Source organism: Colobus angolensis, unplaced genomic scaffold, assembly GCF_000951035.1.
Source record: "Colobus angolensis palliatus isolate OR3802 unplaced genomic scaffold, Cang.pa_1.0 Scaffold630, whole genome shotgun sequence".
Lineage (NCBI taxonomy): Eukaryota > Metazoa > Chordata > Mammalia > Primates > Cercopithecidae > Colobus > Colobus angolensis.
The window spans coordinates 107,081-124,000 of NW_012119933.1; the positions used below are offsets into that span (position 1 = coordinate 107,081).

The 16,920-nt window shown below is 45.6% G+C and overlaps 1 protein-coding gene across 3 annotated transcripts in view; it reads left to right on the forward strand.

The window, feature by feature from the left end:
- The window catches only part of ALDH18A1 (aldehyde dehydrogenase 18 family, member A1), a 54,029-nt gene extending 41,517 nt beyond the window's left edge, over positions 1-12,512 (forward strand). For all 3 annotated transcript variants that reach the window (XM_011963918.1, XM_011963919.1, XM_011963921.1), the window contains 6 exons: positions 1,827-1,964; positions 4,265-4,460; positions 4,558-4,679; positions 7,002-7,188; positions 8,168-8,263; positions 11,502-12,512. In XM_011963918.1, coding sequence (XP_011819308.1) covers positions 1,827-1,964; positions 4,265-4,460; positions 4,558-4,679; positions 7,002-7,188; positions 8,168-8,263; positions 11,502-11,683 — 921 coding nt within the window. In that variant the 3' untranslated portion in view covers positions 11,684-12,512. The remainder of the gene's footprint in view (positions 1-1,826; positions 1,965-4,264; positions 4,461-4,557; positions 4,680-7,001; positions 7,189-8,167; positions 8,264-11,501) is intronic.
- Positions 12,513-16,920: the final 4,408 nt, after the last annotated feature.

Genomic DNA, 16,920 nt, shown 5'->3' on the forward strand with positions numbered 1-16,920 from the left:
CGCAGCACTTTGGGAGGCCGAGGCAGGTGGATCATGAGGTCAAGAGATTGAGATCATTCTGGCCAACATGGTGAAACCTTGTCTCTACTACAAAATACAAAAATTAGCTGGGTGTGGTGGGACCTGTAATCCCAGCTACTCAGGAGGCTGAGACAGGAGAATCACTTGAACCCAGGAGGCAGAGGTTGCAGTGAGTCAAGATCACGTCACTGCACTCCAGCCTGGCAACAGGGTGAGATTCCATCTCAAAAAAAGAAAAGAATGCAACCCCCTTTAAGCAAGTTGACATATCACAGCCTCCTGTTGAGAAAGCATATGTTAAAGTTCTTCCATTTGTTTGTGTCCTCTTTTATTTCGTTGAGCAGTGGTTTGTAGTTCTCCTTGAAGAGGTCCTTCATATCCCTTGTAAGTTGGATTCCTCGGTATTTTATTCTTTTTGTAGCAATTGTGAATGGGAGTTCACTCATGATTTGGCTGTTTGTAAGCTGTGCTGGGAAATACAAGCAGCTGTGCTGGGAAATACAAGATGTCATTAGAGAGTGGCCCCACTTTATTACTCTAAAATCCCTCCCTGAATTCTGGGAGCATTTCCCCCACTGGACTGTCCTATAGGATACCAGCTCTTTCTTTGCACTAGCCCTAAAGTCTCAAAGGGAAATTCTATTTTAAAAACAAAAAACTAGCACCTCTTTACTATAAGACATAGGTGACTGTGGAATCTGGAATGCTTTGTGAAGGGTACTCTCTGACATCCCCTAAAACCAGTGTGTTCACCAAGGGGCTCCCATACCACTGAGGCCTGTCATCAATCCCTGGCTGATGCTGGCTCACTACCTCTCTGGCCACATACCTGTCTTGCAGAAATGCCCCAGTGATGACTGCCAAACTCACCTCTGCTAGTAGAAATGGGTCTGAGTCTCTCTGGACTATATCCATGAACTTTCTTTGCTACCACTCATCCGTACCAGCTGATACCTCACAAGGAGCTGATACCTCATTAGCTAACTACAGCTGAGGCTCCTCATCTGGACTCAGCCCTGGATGGTTTCACAGAATCCATGAATCCTAAAAATTGTGTGCAATATTCTATGTGTTTATGTCTGGAGAAAATTTACTTAACTTTTATAAGAGGTAGGATGAGCAGGTCAGAGTCACTCACTCTTTGCTCTAACAAGGTAACTAGCCCTCCTCCTGGATGGTCCACCTTTTCCTCCCCAGACAGGCATGTGGGAAAAAGACTCTGTTCTCAGCAACTCTACCACAGCTGTCCAGGGGCTGGCAGGAGCTCTGGTCTTCTCCAGATTCTTAGCACCATGTACTTAGAGCTCTCAGAACAATTCCAAGGCCAGAGTAGGATGTGGCCAGAGGAGCTGCCCCGCCTCAGCCTGATCAGATGAAGTAAGCGCTTCCCTACAGAGGTGGCTGAAGACCCTGTTCTCCACAGTGGAGGGTGCCATGTGGCCCTGGCTACTTAATTCAGTTCTCTTTGCTAATGATGCTAAGGAAGCAATATAGTTTAGTTGCTTAAAACCCAGTCGTTTGTTCTGGAGTCAAACCACCTCAATCTGGCTCCCAGCCCTGGTATTTATAAGCTGTGTGACTTTGGAGAGTCATCAACCTCTCTGGGCTTCAGTGCCCTTTTCTGTAAAGTAGGGGATAAAACAGGCACTTAAATCACTGTAGTGTTGTGAAAATGAAACAGCATAGGCCTTATAAAATGATGAACACAGTACTTAGCACACAGAAAGAGTGCTTATGAATGCTAACATCACTGTTGCTATTACTGTTTGTCCCCTTTGATCCACTGCTCTCTCTTTGATCTGCAGGTGGCAGCTTTGGCTATCGCAAGTGGTAACGGCTTGTTACTCAAAGGAGGGAAGGAGGCTGCACACAGCAACCGGATTCTCCACCTTCTGACCCAGGAGGCCCTCTCAATCCATGGAGTCAAGGAGGCCGTGCAGCTGGTAGGTCCCTGGGAATGCACCAAGTCAGGCCCAGAGGGGCCAGGTCGGGTGTCTGGGAATTTAAAGCAAAACTTAGGCCACACAGAGCCAAGACTACAGGCAGACTTGACACTCCAGCAGGCCTGTGAGCCCACAGACTTTAGGCCATTCTGCAGAGCCAGATGGGTCCTCAGTGACTTAGGACGGCCCCTGCCTTATAGCTGCGTCTTGGCAATATTTATTTACAAGGATGTCAATTAGACCTTCATTTTTTGGGTCACAAGGCAGCAGGAGTACCAGACCTAGAGTGTGAGGCCTATGTTCCTATCATTGGCAGAGTGATCTAGGGTAAGTCAGATGAGAAACTTTACAGAAGTTTGTCATAAACTGTCATGCAGTGTGTTGAGTATCAGATCATGCTGTTATCGCTATTATTATTTAAGGGCATTACTTTGACCATTTCTCATTCTCTTCAACTGTCAAATGAAGTTTGGTAATAATAGTTACTACTTGTTGAGTACCTACTATGTGCAAGGCTCATTTTATCCATTAACTCATTTGATCGTCACAACAGTCCCATGAGGAAAATATCATTAATTATTAGACTCATTTTCTACATTGGGAAAAACAGATTCAGAGGTAAAGTAATTCCCCAAGAGTCACACGGTGTGTGATAGAGTTTAGATTGGGCCTAGGCTGACTCCAGATCTTTTTTTTGCGGCTCATTTGCTCCAACATTCCAGGATTCTGTTGGCTACTGGGAGAATGTCTGTAAACCTGCTCATTACACACTCAATGACCAGAATCTGGTTTTTTTCTTATGCCAACATAGTGGTTGGAAAGAGCATAGATTTTAGGGATTCAAATCCTAGCTTTACCACATCCTAGCTTACACAGGTGCCCTCCTTCCGTTTCTTCCTATTGATGTGTAACATATATACAGTAAAGTATATAGATCCTGTGAACAACTCTGTGACTGTTCACACACACACATATATAACCACCAGCCATATCAAGATATAGAACAGTCCAACATCCTGGAGGGCCCCCTGTGCCCTTCCCAGTCAATATGTAGCCCCCTTCCCCACAAACTACTTTTTTGACTTCTGTCACATTAAATTACTTTTGCCTTTCTCTTTTGAGACATAGTCTTGCTCTGTTGCCCAGACTGGAGTGTAGTAGCACAATCTCAGCTCTCGGTTCACTGCAGCCTCAGCCTCTCAGGCTCCAGCAGTCTACCCACCTCAGCTTTCCTGGTAGTTGGGACTACAGATGTGTGCCTCCAGACCTGGCTAATTTTTGAGGTTTTTTTGTTTTTTGTAGAGACAGTTTCACCATGTTGCCCAGGCTGGTCTCAAACTCCTGAGCTCAGGCAATCTGCCTGCCTCAGCCTCCCAAAGTGCTGGGAATGTGCCACCACGCCTGGCCTTTTGCCTATTCTTGAACTTTATATAAATGAGATCAAACAAAACACACGTTTTTGTTGCCTGTCATTTGTTCGTTATGTCTGTGGCATTCATTCCCATTGTTGCATCTAGCAGTAGTTTTCTCATTTAATTGCCATGTAGTGTTCCGTTTACCTGCATGTACTACAGTTCATCTTTTCTTCTGTTGATGAATATTTAGGTTGTTTCCAGTTTTGAGCTATGTGGAATAAAGTTGCTGTGAACATTCTGGTACATATATATATATTTGTTGTAAAAGTAATATGACCATATGGAGAAAAATTAAAAATCAAGAGAAAACAAAATGCCCATAATCTCTGTATCCTCGCACAGGCTCTTTAAGTCATTCCAATCCACATCCCAGGGTAGAAGTTGTCATCAGAAGTTATGAGAACCATGACTGCCTATCAAGACCAACCCAACATTTCCTCAATGCTGTGAATAGAAAACCAACAGAGCAACCACTCCCTTTTGTGATCTTCATGGCCTGAAGTAGTATACTGCATTTAACCTCCATAGATACCCCTTTGTGCTGCTTCTGGCATTTTAAAAATTGTCTGCCCAGTATTATGACTGGCAGTACCCTAGTGCTGCCTTCCCTACTTGATGCTGAGCTCTTTGAGGGCATGCCCCGTGTCCTGCGTGATCCGTGATGCGGAGCGCAGCACCAAATATATAGTGTTTGATAAGCATTTGCTGGACAGCTTTTTGGTTCCTATGATCAGGAGCTTAATTTTGTTTTTAGAAGAAGTTTCACAGTGTCTCACTTAGTTCTCAGAATGTACAGATGTTTATCTGTAAAAGGGAAGCTGCTATTTTCATATTTTGTGTGGTCAGAAGATGTCATCTTTATCATTTTCTTCTTTCCTTCTAAAGGTGAATACCAGAGAAGAAGTTGAAGATCTTTGTCGCCTAGACAAAATGATAGATCTGATCATTCCACGTGGCTCTTCCCAGCTGGTCAGAGACATCCAGAAAGCTGCTAAGGGGATTCCAGTGATGGGGCACAGCGAAGGGATCTGTCACATGTATGTGGATTCCGAGGCCAGTGTCGATAAGGTCACCAGGCTAGGTGAGCTGGATGGGGTCTCCTTTCACAAGGGGGAAATATTACATCCTCTGCAGCTTTGGATCATATTAGTGGAAACAATTCTTTGCTCATCTTTCAGTCAGAGACTCTAAATGTGAATATCCAGCTGCCTGTAATGCTTTGGAGACTTTGTTAATCCACCGGGATCTGCTCAGGACACCGTTATTTGACCAGATCATTGATATGCTGAGAGTGGAACAGGTAAGAATTCCACAGGACTAGTACATTACTTCCTGTCTTAGAAGCCTGCGGAATTAAACCAGGCACAGCCATACCACATAAGGCAGTTTAAGAAACAATATTTTTTAATATCTCCTATGTACAAAGTTCCGTGCTAAGTACAGAGGTTAGTAAAACACAACCCCTGCCCTCTAGTAGTTGAACCAAACCAATACCCAAATAGCTTTATTACAAAGTGGAATGTGTTGTGTGCTAAAGAGGGTTCAAAGGTAAGACAGACCACATGGCACTATGCTGACTGAACTGTTTCTGGCAACCTTTTATTCACATATCAAGGTGTTCCCAAGCATATATTATTTTTTTAATTTGATTTGAAGAGATGGTGCAGAAGTGTTTCAAACCAAAAACTATACATTCACTGCTTGCCCCCAGTGTCTTTGGTTACCAATATTAATGTACTTAATGCAGTGGTATTTGGGATTCAGTAATTTGTAGAATGTCTCCCTGGATTATGTTTTTACCATGTTGTTAAGGTTGTAAACAAACCAAAAGCCAATAAATTTCAAATATAAAGTTGTGCTGTGTCCTAAATTCATGCCTGCAAGAAAATATAATAGATGCCCTCAAGGCAAAAATGGACAGTCTGTTAAACTCTCTGCATGGATGCAGTTTAAGTTTTAATTTCTGATGTCACAGTACACTTTCAGAATTATATAAAGCAGCATGGCAGTAGAGAATGTGCTTGTTGGCCTTGGTTACTTTGACTGAGCATGTGTCTCTTCCCTTCCATCCTTTGACTGGAAAGGAAGGCTCCAGTTAGCTTATAAATGTGGCATGGTCCCAGTGAGAACTGGAAAGAATTGTCTTGAAAATGAAACTGTACTCCACAGATTACAAGGAAGTTAGATCACATGATCATTCATGTTCGGGGGCCTTACTTTACTTTGGTAGGGAAGTCTGTTGATTGGGCACCTGTGTTTGCCAAGCACTACAGTGAACTGGATTAGACAGGAGGAAAGCTGTCCTTTAGCCAGGACTAAACCCTGCCCTCAGACCTAATTTGGACACACCAGTGTTATCCTGAGTCATTAAAATGAGGATGGCCTTGAAATTCCAAATCAAAATGAGTCACTGTGTGTACTTCATCCAGCACTTCTGGATGGTGTAAAGTAAAGCCAGAAGGATGACTTGCACAGGGATGGGATTCCAGTCTCCAAGGAACACAGAGGAAGTGAGATCCCAGATAGGAAACAATGGCAGGGCCTTGGGAATCATGAGGATAAGGCAGACACCACTCATAACTTGAGCCAAGGCAAAAGCTTGGTCCCAAAGAATCAAGGCATGAAGCCTGTCCTGGGGATGTCTCAGAGAACAAGGCTTAAGTGGGATCCAGCTTGTGATTGGGGCCATCAGTGACCAGCCTCAAAATACTTAAAATTCCTCAAACCAGAAGCAGGATTAGAACCAGAGCCTAGGGCTGAGCTGAACCTAGAAGTGGGGCCAGAATGACACAGTTGTAAATCAAATGAGTAGCCACAGTTTGAGGTGCTGAAACCAAGTACTAGGTACCTAACCAGGTACCTGACCAAGTACTGCTTACCTCTAAAGCAAACCTGGGACTTCGCCAAGGTACAGGGAGTAGGAATGTATATGTGGCACCTCCCTCTTTCCATGCAAGTCCGGTGCCTAGGTACCATATGCAGGGACTGGGATCTTTATCGTCAAGTATTCGTTTTAGTAAAATGCCAGAAGTCAAGGCCTTATGTTTGTTGATAACCCACTGAATGCCTTGCACATTCTTTTTTATTCTTTTTTTTTTTTTTTTTGAGACGGAGTCTTGCTCTGTCACCCAGGCTGGAGTGCAGTGGCACAATCTCGGCTCACTGCAACCTCTGCCTCCGAGGTTCAAGCAATTCTCCTGCCTCAGCCTCCCAAGTAGCTGAGATTACCTGCCACCATACCCAGCTAAATTTTTAGTAAAGACAGGGTTTCGCCATGTTGGCCAGGCTGGTTTCGAACTCCTGACCTCAAGTTATCCACCCATCTCAGCCTCCCAAAGTGCTGGGATTACAGGCGTGAGCCTCCGTGCCTGGCCCACCTTGCACATCCTTAACGTTCAAAGGCTTCCTGCTTCAATCCCTGTTCCAACTGCCTTGAGGGCCCTTTGCTTGCAAGTGGCCGGTCAGATCATGCTGGAGGGAGGAAAGTAGGACTAGTTCTGTTGTCGAGGCCACAGGAGCCACTTTGGGCTGTGGTTTTACAGGCTCACCTTTCTCTTCTATCCTAGAGCTTGCTAATTTCAGTTGTTTTTATGTTGTTGCCCCTGGACTTCCTCTGTTCCAGGTAAAAATTCACGCAGGCCCCAAATTTGCCTCCTATCTGACCTTCAGCCCCTCCGAAGTGAAGTCACTCCGAACTGAGTATGGGGACCTGGAATTATGCATTGAAGTAGTGGACAACGTTCAGGATGCCATTGACCACATCCACAAGTACGGCAGCTCCCACACGGATGTCATCATCACAGAGAACGGTCAGTGTCCAAATGCTTCCCGCATAGTGTCTGCCTTTGCTGCTTTCTGATCCTGCTCCTCTTAGCCCCTCTTGGCCTACAGGAAACCATCATTTGAGTAGGCTTATGGTGATGCTTAGTAGTGGTTGCATTTGGTACTTTGATGAGTGCTTTCATATCACTTTATTGTGTTGTCACAGCCGGAGGAGGCGGGGCAGGGATGATTAGCTCTGCTTTGAAGGTGACTAACCCTGTCAGCGGCATTATCATTTAAGGCATGCAACAAATCTTACAAAGTAGTTAAAATAACCCATTTTACAGCTGAGGAAACCAAGGCCCAGGAGATTAAGGGCAGAACCAACTCTGCACATTCATTCATTCATTTATTCCACAAATATGTATGCAGGGACACTCCTGGGTGTCAGATACTGGAGCCTCAGTGGTGGAGGATGCCAATAGGGCCCCCTTGAGGAATTTACAGTCAGCTAATTGGGGCACCAGAGCAGTGCCACCCATATTAACAGCCAGTATTTACCAAGCACTCACTATGTGCTAGGCACTAGGATGAGTACTCCCCAGGTACTAACTCATTTCATCCTCTCTACAACCCTGTCAGCTAGGTAATGTTGTAAGTCCCTTTTCGCCCAGACACAGAGAGTTTTATACACCTGCAGAAGGTCACAAAGCTAGTGGGTGTACAGCTGGAGTTCAGGCCTAGGCATTCTGGCTCTGGAGCCCATAAGTTGGAAGTTTAGGCAGGTCACCTGCATGGGAGATCTGGATTCCAACCCAGTCTTTCCACAACACTGTGATTGATGAAGCTGACTTGTCTTCTTCCTGTTGAGATTTTTCACAAGCCTGAATATTTAATATGTGAGAACACATGGGGAGGCCCAGTGGGGACCCAGACCCTGCCCTGATCTGTTACCAATGAATGGCTGGAAACGGGGATGTTCTCTGGGTATCATCCTAACTTGGTTTCCCTTTCTTTACCCTGCAGAAAACACAGCAGAGTTCTTCTTGCAGCACGTCGACAGTGCCTGTGTGTTCTGGAATGCCAGCACTCGCTTTTCTGATGGTTACCGCTTTGGACTGGGTAAGAAAGACTCTGGTTGGGGAGAAAGAAGTTCCTTATGAAGCACTGTGTGGTCCAGGGGTATGTTGAGGTGGGGAAGACACCTCCCCTTGACTGTCACATGCTTGGTCAAGATAAGAGAGAGAGACAGGCTGGGCATGGTGGCTCCCGCCTGTAATCCCAGCACTTTGGAAGACTGAGGTGGGTTGATCACCTGAGTTCAGGAGTTCGAGACCAGCCTGGCCAACGTGGTGAAACCCTGTCTCTACTAAAAATACAAAAAATTAGCCAGGCGTGGTGGCGGATGCCTATAATCCCAGCTACTCAGGAGGCTGAGGCAGGAGAATTGCTTGAACCCGGGAGGCAGAGGTTGCAGTGAGTCCGAGATTGCGCCACTGCACTCCAGCCTGGGGGTAGAGTGAGACACCATCTCAAAAAAAAAAAAACAAAAAAAACACAGACTTCTGGCAAGGTAGGATTATCACGGAGAATAATTAATGAAACCTCCCATGAGTTGGTGGAAGGCCTATCTTCTAAGCATTTCACATGATAAGAAGGCAGGTACTTGTATTTCATTTTTCATAGAGGGAGAATGAGATTCAGAGAAGTGTAGTAACTTGCCCAAAGTCTCACAGCTGGCATTCAGACCCAAACTTGTGCAAGTCCAAAGCCTGGGTTCTCCCGCCACAGCATGGGCAGACCACAGCCTGCCTTTTTGCACAGGCTGTGCCAGAGGTACATGCTGCGTCCCTTGAGAGCACTCCTTTTACAGACTTACTTCACCCACAGCCAGGTTGCCTCAGAGACAAGAAACCCCACAATGGTAGGACAAAAGAAGGTACCGTGGGCCTAAGTACCAGGATTAAAACAAACAGGCCAGCTGGAAGTACAGAGTTACCTTCTACAGCAGACTTTGAAATAAAAAGCTTCAGAAGGACATTTCTGTCCCCTTCCATTAAGTATAAAATCTCCAGCCCTCTGTCGTGTTGGGGTTATTTGGACAGTCTCTGGTTTTCAGGGGTACCAGTATATAAAACTCCAGGACAGGCACAGTGGCTCACGCCTGTAATTCCAGCACTTTGGGAGGCCAAGGCAGGCGGATCACCTGAGGTGGGAAGTTCGAGATCAGCATGACAAACATAGAGAAACCCCATCTCTACTAAAAATACAGAATTAGCTGAGTATGGTGGTGCTTGCCTGTAATCCCAGCTACTCGGGAGGCTGAGGCAGGAGAATCTCTTGAACCTGGGAAGCGGAGGTTGCAGTGAGCCGAGATCGCACCATTGCACTCCAGCCTGGGCAACAAGAGCTAAACTCCATCTCAAAAAAAAAAAAAAGAAAAGAAAACCTCCAATAATACATTTATGACACGTTTCTGAATATTTCAGAATTATTTCAACCACTCAAAACATTTTAGGCCACGTGCAGTGGCTCACACCTATAATCCCGGCGCTTTGAGAGGCTGAGACAGGAGGATCTCATGAGTCAGGGAGTTCAAGACCAGCCTGGGCAACGCAGCGAGACCTCCTCTCTACAGAGATGAAAAAATTAGCCAGGTGTGGTGGCGTGAGCCTGTAGTCCCAGTTACTCAGGAGGCTGAGGCAAGAGGATCCCTTGAGCCCAGGAGTTCGAGGCTGCAGTGAGCTAAGATGGTGCCACTGTACTCCAGCCTGGGAGAGAGTGAGGCCCTATTTCTATAACAAAACAAAACAAAACAGAAAGACACACATTTTAATCCTTCTGAACTTTTTGAGTAGATGATCTGCCTGAAGAAATAGTTCTCACCAAATTGTTAAAGATGGTAAAAGGGAATTTAACTCAGTTATTCTTAGTCATTATACTATTTTAGTTCCCCATTTCTTTTATGTTGGGATTTTGATGTAATTATCACATCACTTGCACTGATCTTTATACTTCATGTACTTGAAAAAGAAATAGCAATATATTTTTAAGGGATGGGGCACCCAGCATTCAAATGAAAATCCAGGATGAGGGAAGAACAAAAGACCATTTCATTGTCCTTCCAACACCAGCTCAGAGTGAAAGCTGGTTGAGTTAAATTCCTTGTGAAATGCATTAATGACAATAAAGATTTTATTGAGCATTTACTACACTCCCAGCACTGTGCTAAATGTGTTACAAGCATGCTCTCACTTCATTCTACAAAATGAATTCTTTTTCCAGATGAAGAAACTAAGACATGAAGTTAGGTAGCGTGTCCAAAGTCATGTGGTCTCCATGCTATTGAACCAGAATCTGAATCCTGCTGGTTTCACTCTCCTTGCCAACCACTACCCCAAGCACATCCCACCCCCGCTGCGTCTCCTACTTGATCTTCTCTCTGCCTGCAGCACCTCTGTCTGGTTTTCTCCAGCCAGCTCCTTCTCACTGTTCAGGTCTCAACTAAAAGGCACTTCCTTAGGGAGGCTTTCCCTGACCACCCTTCCCAGCGTGTCCCCAGCTCCACCACACAGCCTCTGTCATAGCACCCATCACTGCACTTGAGCACCACAGGAGACTATTTACTCACCTGTCCTTTGGCTGCCTCGCCCACTATAATATCAGCTCCACGAAAACAGAGCCTTGTATCTATTATTCACCACTTCATCCCCAGGGCTCAACACAGTGCCTAGTACATAGTACATGCTCAGTAAAGTGATAATGAGGGAACCCTGCCTCCACTGTATACAGTGCAGAACACCAAGCCAGGCCCAGGAAAACCCCTGACGTTCCCTAGGTCTGAGCTGGGAGCAAGAGGAAAGGGAATGAACAGTAACCCTTTGATGTATTCAGTAACTGTCTAATGAGTCCCCTGTGCTAAGACTTCTAGGGGATACCAAGAACATGTCCCTTTCTTTCTAAAATTTAAAGAGTATTTGAGGAGGAGGTGAAACCATTTTGGTAAATGTTGTCATACCCCTCAAAACATGCCCAAATGTCAAAATATGGTATGCAATTCAGATGCTAAACTGATACCAGAGACAGCACTTGTATTAATAGCGTTGTCAAAATGCACTGGGGATAAAATACAGAAGAGGGGTTCACACACTGTTTCATGAGAAGGGGTGTATCATGATTTATAGTAATCGGAGGACGTGTTTATGGGAACAGGGTGACTCAGCTGTCCTGGGGAGGATGGGTGAGGAGTTAGCAGGAAGAGAGGGTACCAAGTGAGGGGAAAGCAGCAGGGTGGGTCTGGGGCATGGACAGGAAGCAGAGGCTGGGAAAAGCTACATGTTTTATTCATGCTTTTTCACAGGAGCTGAAGTAGGAATCAGTACATCGAGAATCCACGCCCGGGGACCAGTAGGACTTGAGGGACTGCTTACTACTAAGTGGCTGCTGCGAGGGAAGGACCACGTGGTCTCAGATTTCTCAGAGCATGGAAGTTTAAAGTATCTTCATGAGAACCTCCCTGTTCCTCAGAGAAACACCAACTGAAAAGAGCCAGGAAAACCCGGGAATGTTCCAAAAGGTCTTTGCAGTGAAACTTGTCTTATCTCAGGAGAGAGCCCACTCTTGTCTCCCAGTTCCTGGTAGGGTCTGCCTGTTGGAAAGCGTACTTGGATGCTTCTGGGCTCCGTTTGGCAATAGCAGTCTTGGCTGATGGTGCGCGGTCTGGCTCCCAGCTCACCCTTTTTTTTTTTTTTTTTTTAAGTAAGAAAATAATTAAAGACTTTGCCAAGTCCAATTATCTTCTAGGATTGAAAGGTGTATTTTCCCCATATAAAAGGCAAGGAAAACCCATGGCTGCTTTGTATCACCTCAGTGAGTTACAGTCCCCCTTGGCATTTAGTTGGTACTAGAGCCAGTCATCCTTAACAAATCTTTTCACATTTTATTTCTTTCACACATAGTCATCTTCAAAAAGGAAAAAGATTTGGAATTTTAGAAGAGGGGCAACTCTTCTTTTTAGCATTCTCATCAGAAAGTCACAAAAATAGACGGAATCATTTCCACTGGGAAGATTGACCTTTTGTATTTATTTGTAGGGTAAATTAATAAGCATTCCAGATGCTTGCAGCTTCCTGCATCCAGGAGATACTGTGTTCCCCATGATGCAGCTGGAGCCTGAGCTGCAGACAGAAGGTGCGAGTTTCAGGATGTACCCCACTGAGCTGGAGGAACAGCTACGGCAGTGATGTTTGAAATTTTTGTATGAATTATTTTGTCATCCTACCCTTTTCCTCCAAAACAAAACTTAGAGGATTATTTTAATACTTTGGATTCTTCCCCCCTTTTTGAGAAATAAAGTTTTTTATGAAAAGCCTGTGCATAATTAAAGTTTTCTCCCTTATTTGTCATTACCCCCTTCCTTTTCCTCTCTTGTGACGCTTGTTCCCTGCTTGTGGGCATGTTCTCTTCTCTTGAAGCTGTCTGGGGAGACAAGACATCTGCCTCAACAGTGTTTGTTGGTGGAAGCAACATAGGCAAAACCCACAGAGGGACTCAGACGGGGAGAGAAGAAAGGAAAACAGGAGATTAAGCCCCAAGAGCTTGAAGACTAAAAGTGCGGTGAGGGTCTGAAGTTGGTGGGGTCCGACCTGAGCGAGCTCCCACAGTGGCACATAGCCCCAGCTGACATCCTTAGTTCACTGCATCCCCCCAGCTCCTCCCTGCCCGTCTTGTTGCCTCAGGATCTCCTGACGGTTCAGACCCTCCCCACTCTCCCTCCATCTAGCTCCTGTCCTTAGGGCCCCTGGTGCCTGACAGTCTGCAGTTGAAAGATTTCTTGTCTCATGGGGGCCTCCTAAAGAAGTAAGCACTCGCCTACAGTGCTGCTGCTTTTCTTCTGGGGATGTTTCACCAGCACAAGAATGATGGTGTTGTGTGAAACATGTTCCCAGGCTGACTGCACAGCCTGCCTCTCATCCAGACCCTTACATGGTCTGGCAAGTCACCCTGACTGCCCTGCCCTCTGGATGGGAAGTTCTGGCATAGCTTGCCTGAAAAGGCTATAAACAGCCCTGCCTGAAACTGTCACAGATACCACAATGAGCTCCCAACTAGACAACAAATGCCCAGGTATCTTAAATAGAAGGCAGCCTAAGAGAGCTGGGGCCTTTGGGAAAGACCACTGAGAAGGCAGGCCTGCATCTGGGCCCTGAGAAAGACCACTATCATCAGAAAGAAACCCCAAGTTTCACTCATATAACTGGCCTGCATCAATCATTGCTATAAATGCACACATTGAGTTGAACTGCATCCCACAGAAACTTCAAAGAATTGGGGCTTGAACTTGATCATTCCTTTTTCTCATGTAAAAAGAGCTCTGGAGGTAGGCAGCTTCAAGGCTGAGGTAATGCCTCCATGAAGGCCATCGGGGGGCTGCTTTTGGTTTATGCTCTTCTGTCCTAGGGCAAGGCTCTTGTCCACATGGTAGTGGCATTCCAACCATCAGGACTGCATTCCAGCCAGCAGGAAGAAGGAAGAACCATAGGCAGAGGAGTGTCTGCCCACTGCCCCTTCTCAGTGACGTTCCAGGAAGACCCCCGCAGTGGCTTGACCAAAACTAGCTCATGACCTCCCTTCTCTAAAAGGGATCTGGGAGGTGTAGCTTTTTTATTTGGGCACACTGCAGCTCCAAGAAAGGGTGCTATTGGTAAGGGAGGAGGAAAATCTGATAGGGGAAGAAGATTATCCTAATTGATTCATGGAGCTGAGAGCAGGATTCGTTCACCTAAACAGTATGGCTGCTGGAGAACAAAAGAGGGCTGGGATGGTGACCAAAGAGGTAGCCACAATGTCCCACTGCACTGCCTCACACAGAAAGGAAATGGAAAGGAGAGGTGAGCAGACACTAAAGATTCATGGTGCTATTTGTAGCCTAGTGTAATGGAGGGAGCACTGAACTGGGACTCCAGAATTTTTTTTCCAGCTCTATCACTGACTAGCATTGTGACACTGGGTAACTAGTTAAACATTTTTGCCTCAGTTTCCACACTCACAAAATGGGAGCTTGGATAAGCTTTCTAGTGAGATGGGGGTGTGGGAGGCTCTTCATCACTAAATTGCAAATTAGCTGAACAAGGTGTTTTTTTATGTGACATCCATAGCTGGCCAAGTCTTTGGTAGGCATTGAAAACTAAATGCAACATCACTGACCCGCTCTTCTCCATGCACACACACCCCTCTGCTATTTGCTGGATTTGTGGACCTCAGACTACTTCAAACTGTGGTTCAAGGATCATTGTAACAGAATGACCACAGGGGCTAGCTAAAACTGTAGATTCCTGCACCCAGATCTGCTGAGCCAAAATTTCTGAGGATGGGGCAAGGAATTGGAATTTTTAGTAAGCCCCTTATGTGATTTATCCTAGCATTACCACTACTGTAAGTAACCTGAGAGTTTTGTTTTTCTTCCATAATGAGAAGTCCAGAAGTAGCTCAAGACCAACAAGGCAACTCTGATGCCATTAGGAACCCAGACTCTTTCCAACTTTCAGCCCTGACATCCTTAACTCTGCAACTTCCCTTGCACCACGATGACTGTTCCATCACCACACCTGTGTTCCATCTATGTCCCAGTCAGGAAGGGCAGGGGAAAGAGGCATGCACAGCTGAGTTCGCCCAACACACCCACATTCAAAGAGCTTTCCTGGAAGCCCCAGTCAGTCACTTCGCTTATATCTCATCAGGAGGAACTGTTTCTTGGGGCCACGTGAGCAACTATAGCTGCGAGGAGGCTGGGAAATAGAGTTTTACAGCTGGGCACATTCCTGCTCAAACAAAAATCAAGATCGTCTTTGTGAGGAAGAGAAGATAAAAATCGGGTAAGTTACTACATTAGGGGGTAGCCATGTTAGGTACAGTTACCCCTAGTGACTTTCCGAAGAGTAGATTTTCTTGGAAGGCTCTTTTATTCCCTTGAGTTCATTGATAAGTTTTGTAATGCGGGTTTATATGGGAAAGCTAAAGTGCTCCATAAGAGATGGAGAAAAGACAAAATTCCCAGGCAGTTTTGGAGAGGAAAGAGTAAGTCGTAGGCCAGTGCAGTGGCTCATGCCTGTAATCCCAGCACTTTGGGAGGCCAAGGCGAGTGGATCACCTGAGGTCAGCAGTTCAAGACCAGCCTGGACAACATGGCGAAACCCTGTCTCTACTAAAAACACAAAAATTAGCTGGGCGTGGTGGCAGGCGCCTGTAATCCCAGCTACTTGGGAGGCTGAGGCAGGAGAATCTCTTGAATGGGGAGACGGGGGTTGCAGTGAGCCGAGGTCGTGCCATTGCTCTCCAGCCTGGGCGACAAGAGCGAAAGTCCGTCTCCAAAAAAAAAGAGTGAGTTGTAGACTTGCCCTAGGCAGAGACTACAAACTAAGGATCAGTAGGAAATTAGGCTAAAGAAAGCTAAATGTAAGAAACAAAGTATAGGAAAAGCCATCTGTTTTTAAACTGATGGCTTGATGGAAGTTGTTATGTTGTTATGGACTGAATGTTTGTGCCCTTCCCAAATTCCTCGTTGAAGCCCTACCCCTCAATGTGATGGTGTTTGGAGACGGGCCTTTGGGAGGTAATTAGGGTTAGATGACGTCATGAGGGTGGGGCCCTCATGGTGGGATTGGTGCTTTCGTAAGAGATGGCATGTCTCTCAACAAACTGTTGTGTAAACATGTCTCTCAACAAACTGTTGGGTAAAAACTAAAATAAGAGACACTAGAGACCTTGACCTCCTGTCCTTCATGTGAGGACACAGTGCGAAGACAGAACAGTCTCCTCCAAGAGCCCTCACCAGGAACTGAACTGGCCAGCACCTTGATCTTGGACTTCCCAATCTCCAGACTGAAAAATAAATTTCTGTTGTTTGATCCACCTAGTCTACGATATTTTGTTATGGCAGCCCAAGCAGAAAAAAACAGACGTAATTGTCTTGGAGGTACCTGCATTTTAGGAAAGGAGTCCTAATATTTCAAAGAAGTGGCCAGAGTGGCATAGCGGAAAGAGTATGCATTTGGGAGTGATATGACTTGTGCTGCCATCTATAAATTGTAGGAACTTGCAGGATTGTTTTTTGCTGCAATGAGCCTCAATTTCCTTATTTGGGAAAAAGTAGACAGCTAATACTTACCTTGAAGATTCCTGCCAGTAAATAATCAGGTCATGGACTGGACACCTAGCTCATGGAAGAAGCACCATCCATGTTGACCACAATTAGCCACATCTGGTATATCTGTCTTTGTATCCCCCACTGAGCCCAGCAAGGCACAATGCACACGGATGTTTACTGAGTAGCCATTGAAACAGGCTACTTGGGCAGAGCTATTGAGGTGGAGGGGGCTTTCTCTGAGATCCATGGACCATTAGGGACACTGGTATGCGGCTGGCAGTCTAAAACGATCATATCTTCCCTGACTCCAACTTATTTCTAAACCATTGAGGAGTGTCATTGTTCTCTCTTTCTTATGAAAGTGCCCTGTGGAGTCTCCTGTAGTAGACATTGAGTTAAATGTGACAATGTCTTTTTCACTAGCACTTCTGGCAAAAATCGATGAATAACTTCATAACCACTCTTAAGGGCACCTCATGTAAGTTTGCAGATCTCTGCTATTTTGCAGAACTCTGCTATTAGTGAGAATGAGATTTTAAAGCCTCATTCAGTATCCAGTGAGCACCAGATCCAGTGAGCCTCATTCAGTATCCAGTGAGCACCAGATCCAGTGAGCCTCATTCAGTATCCAGTG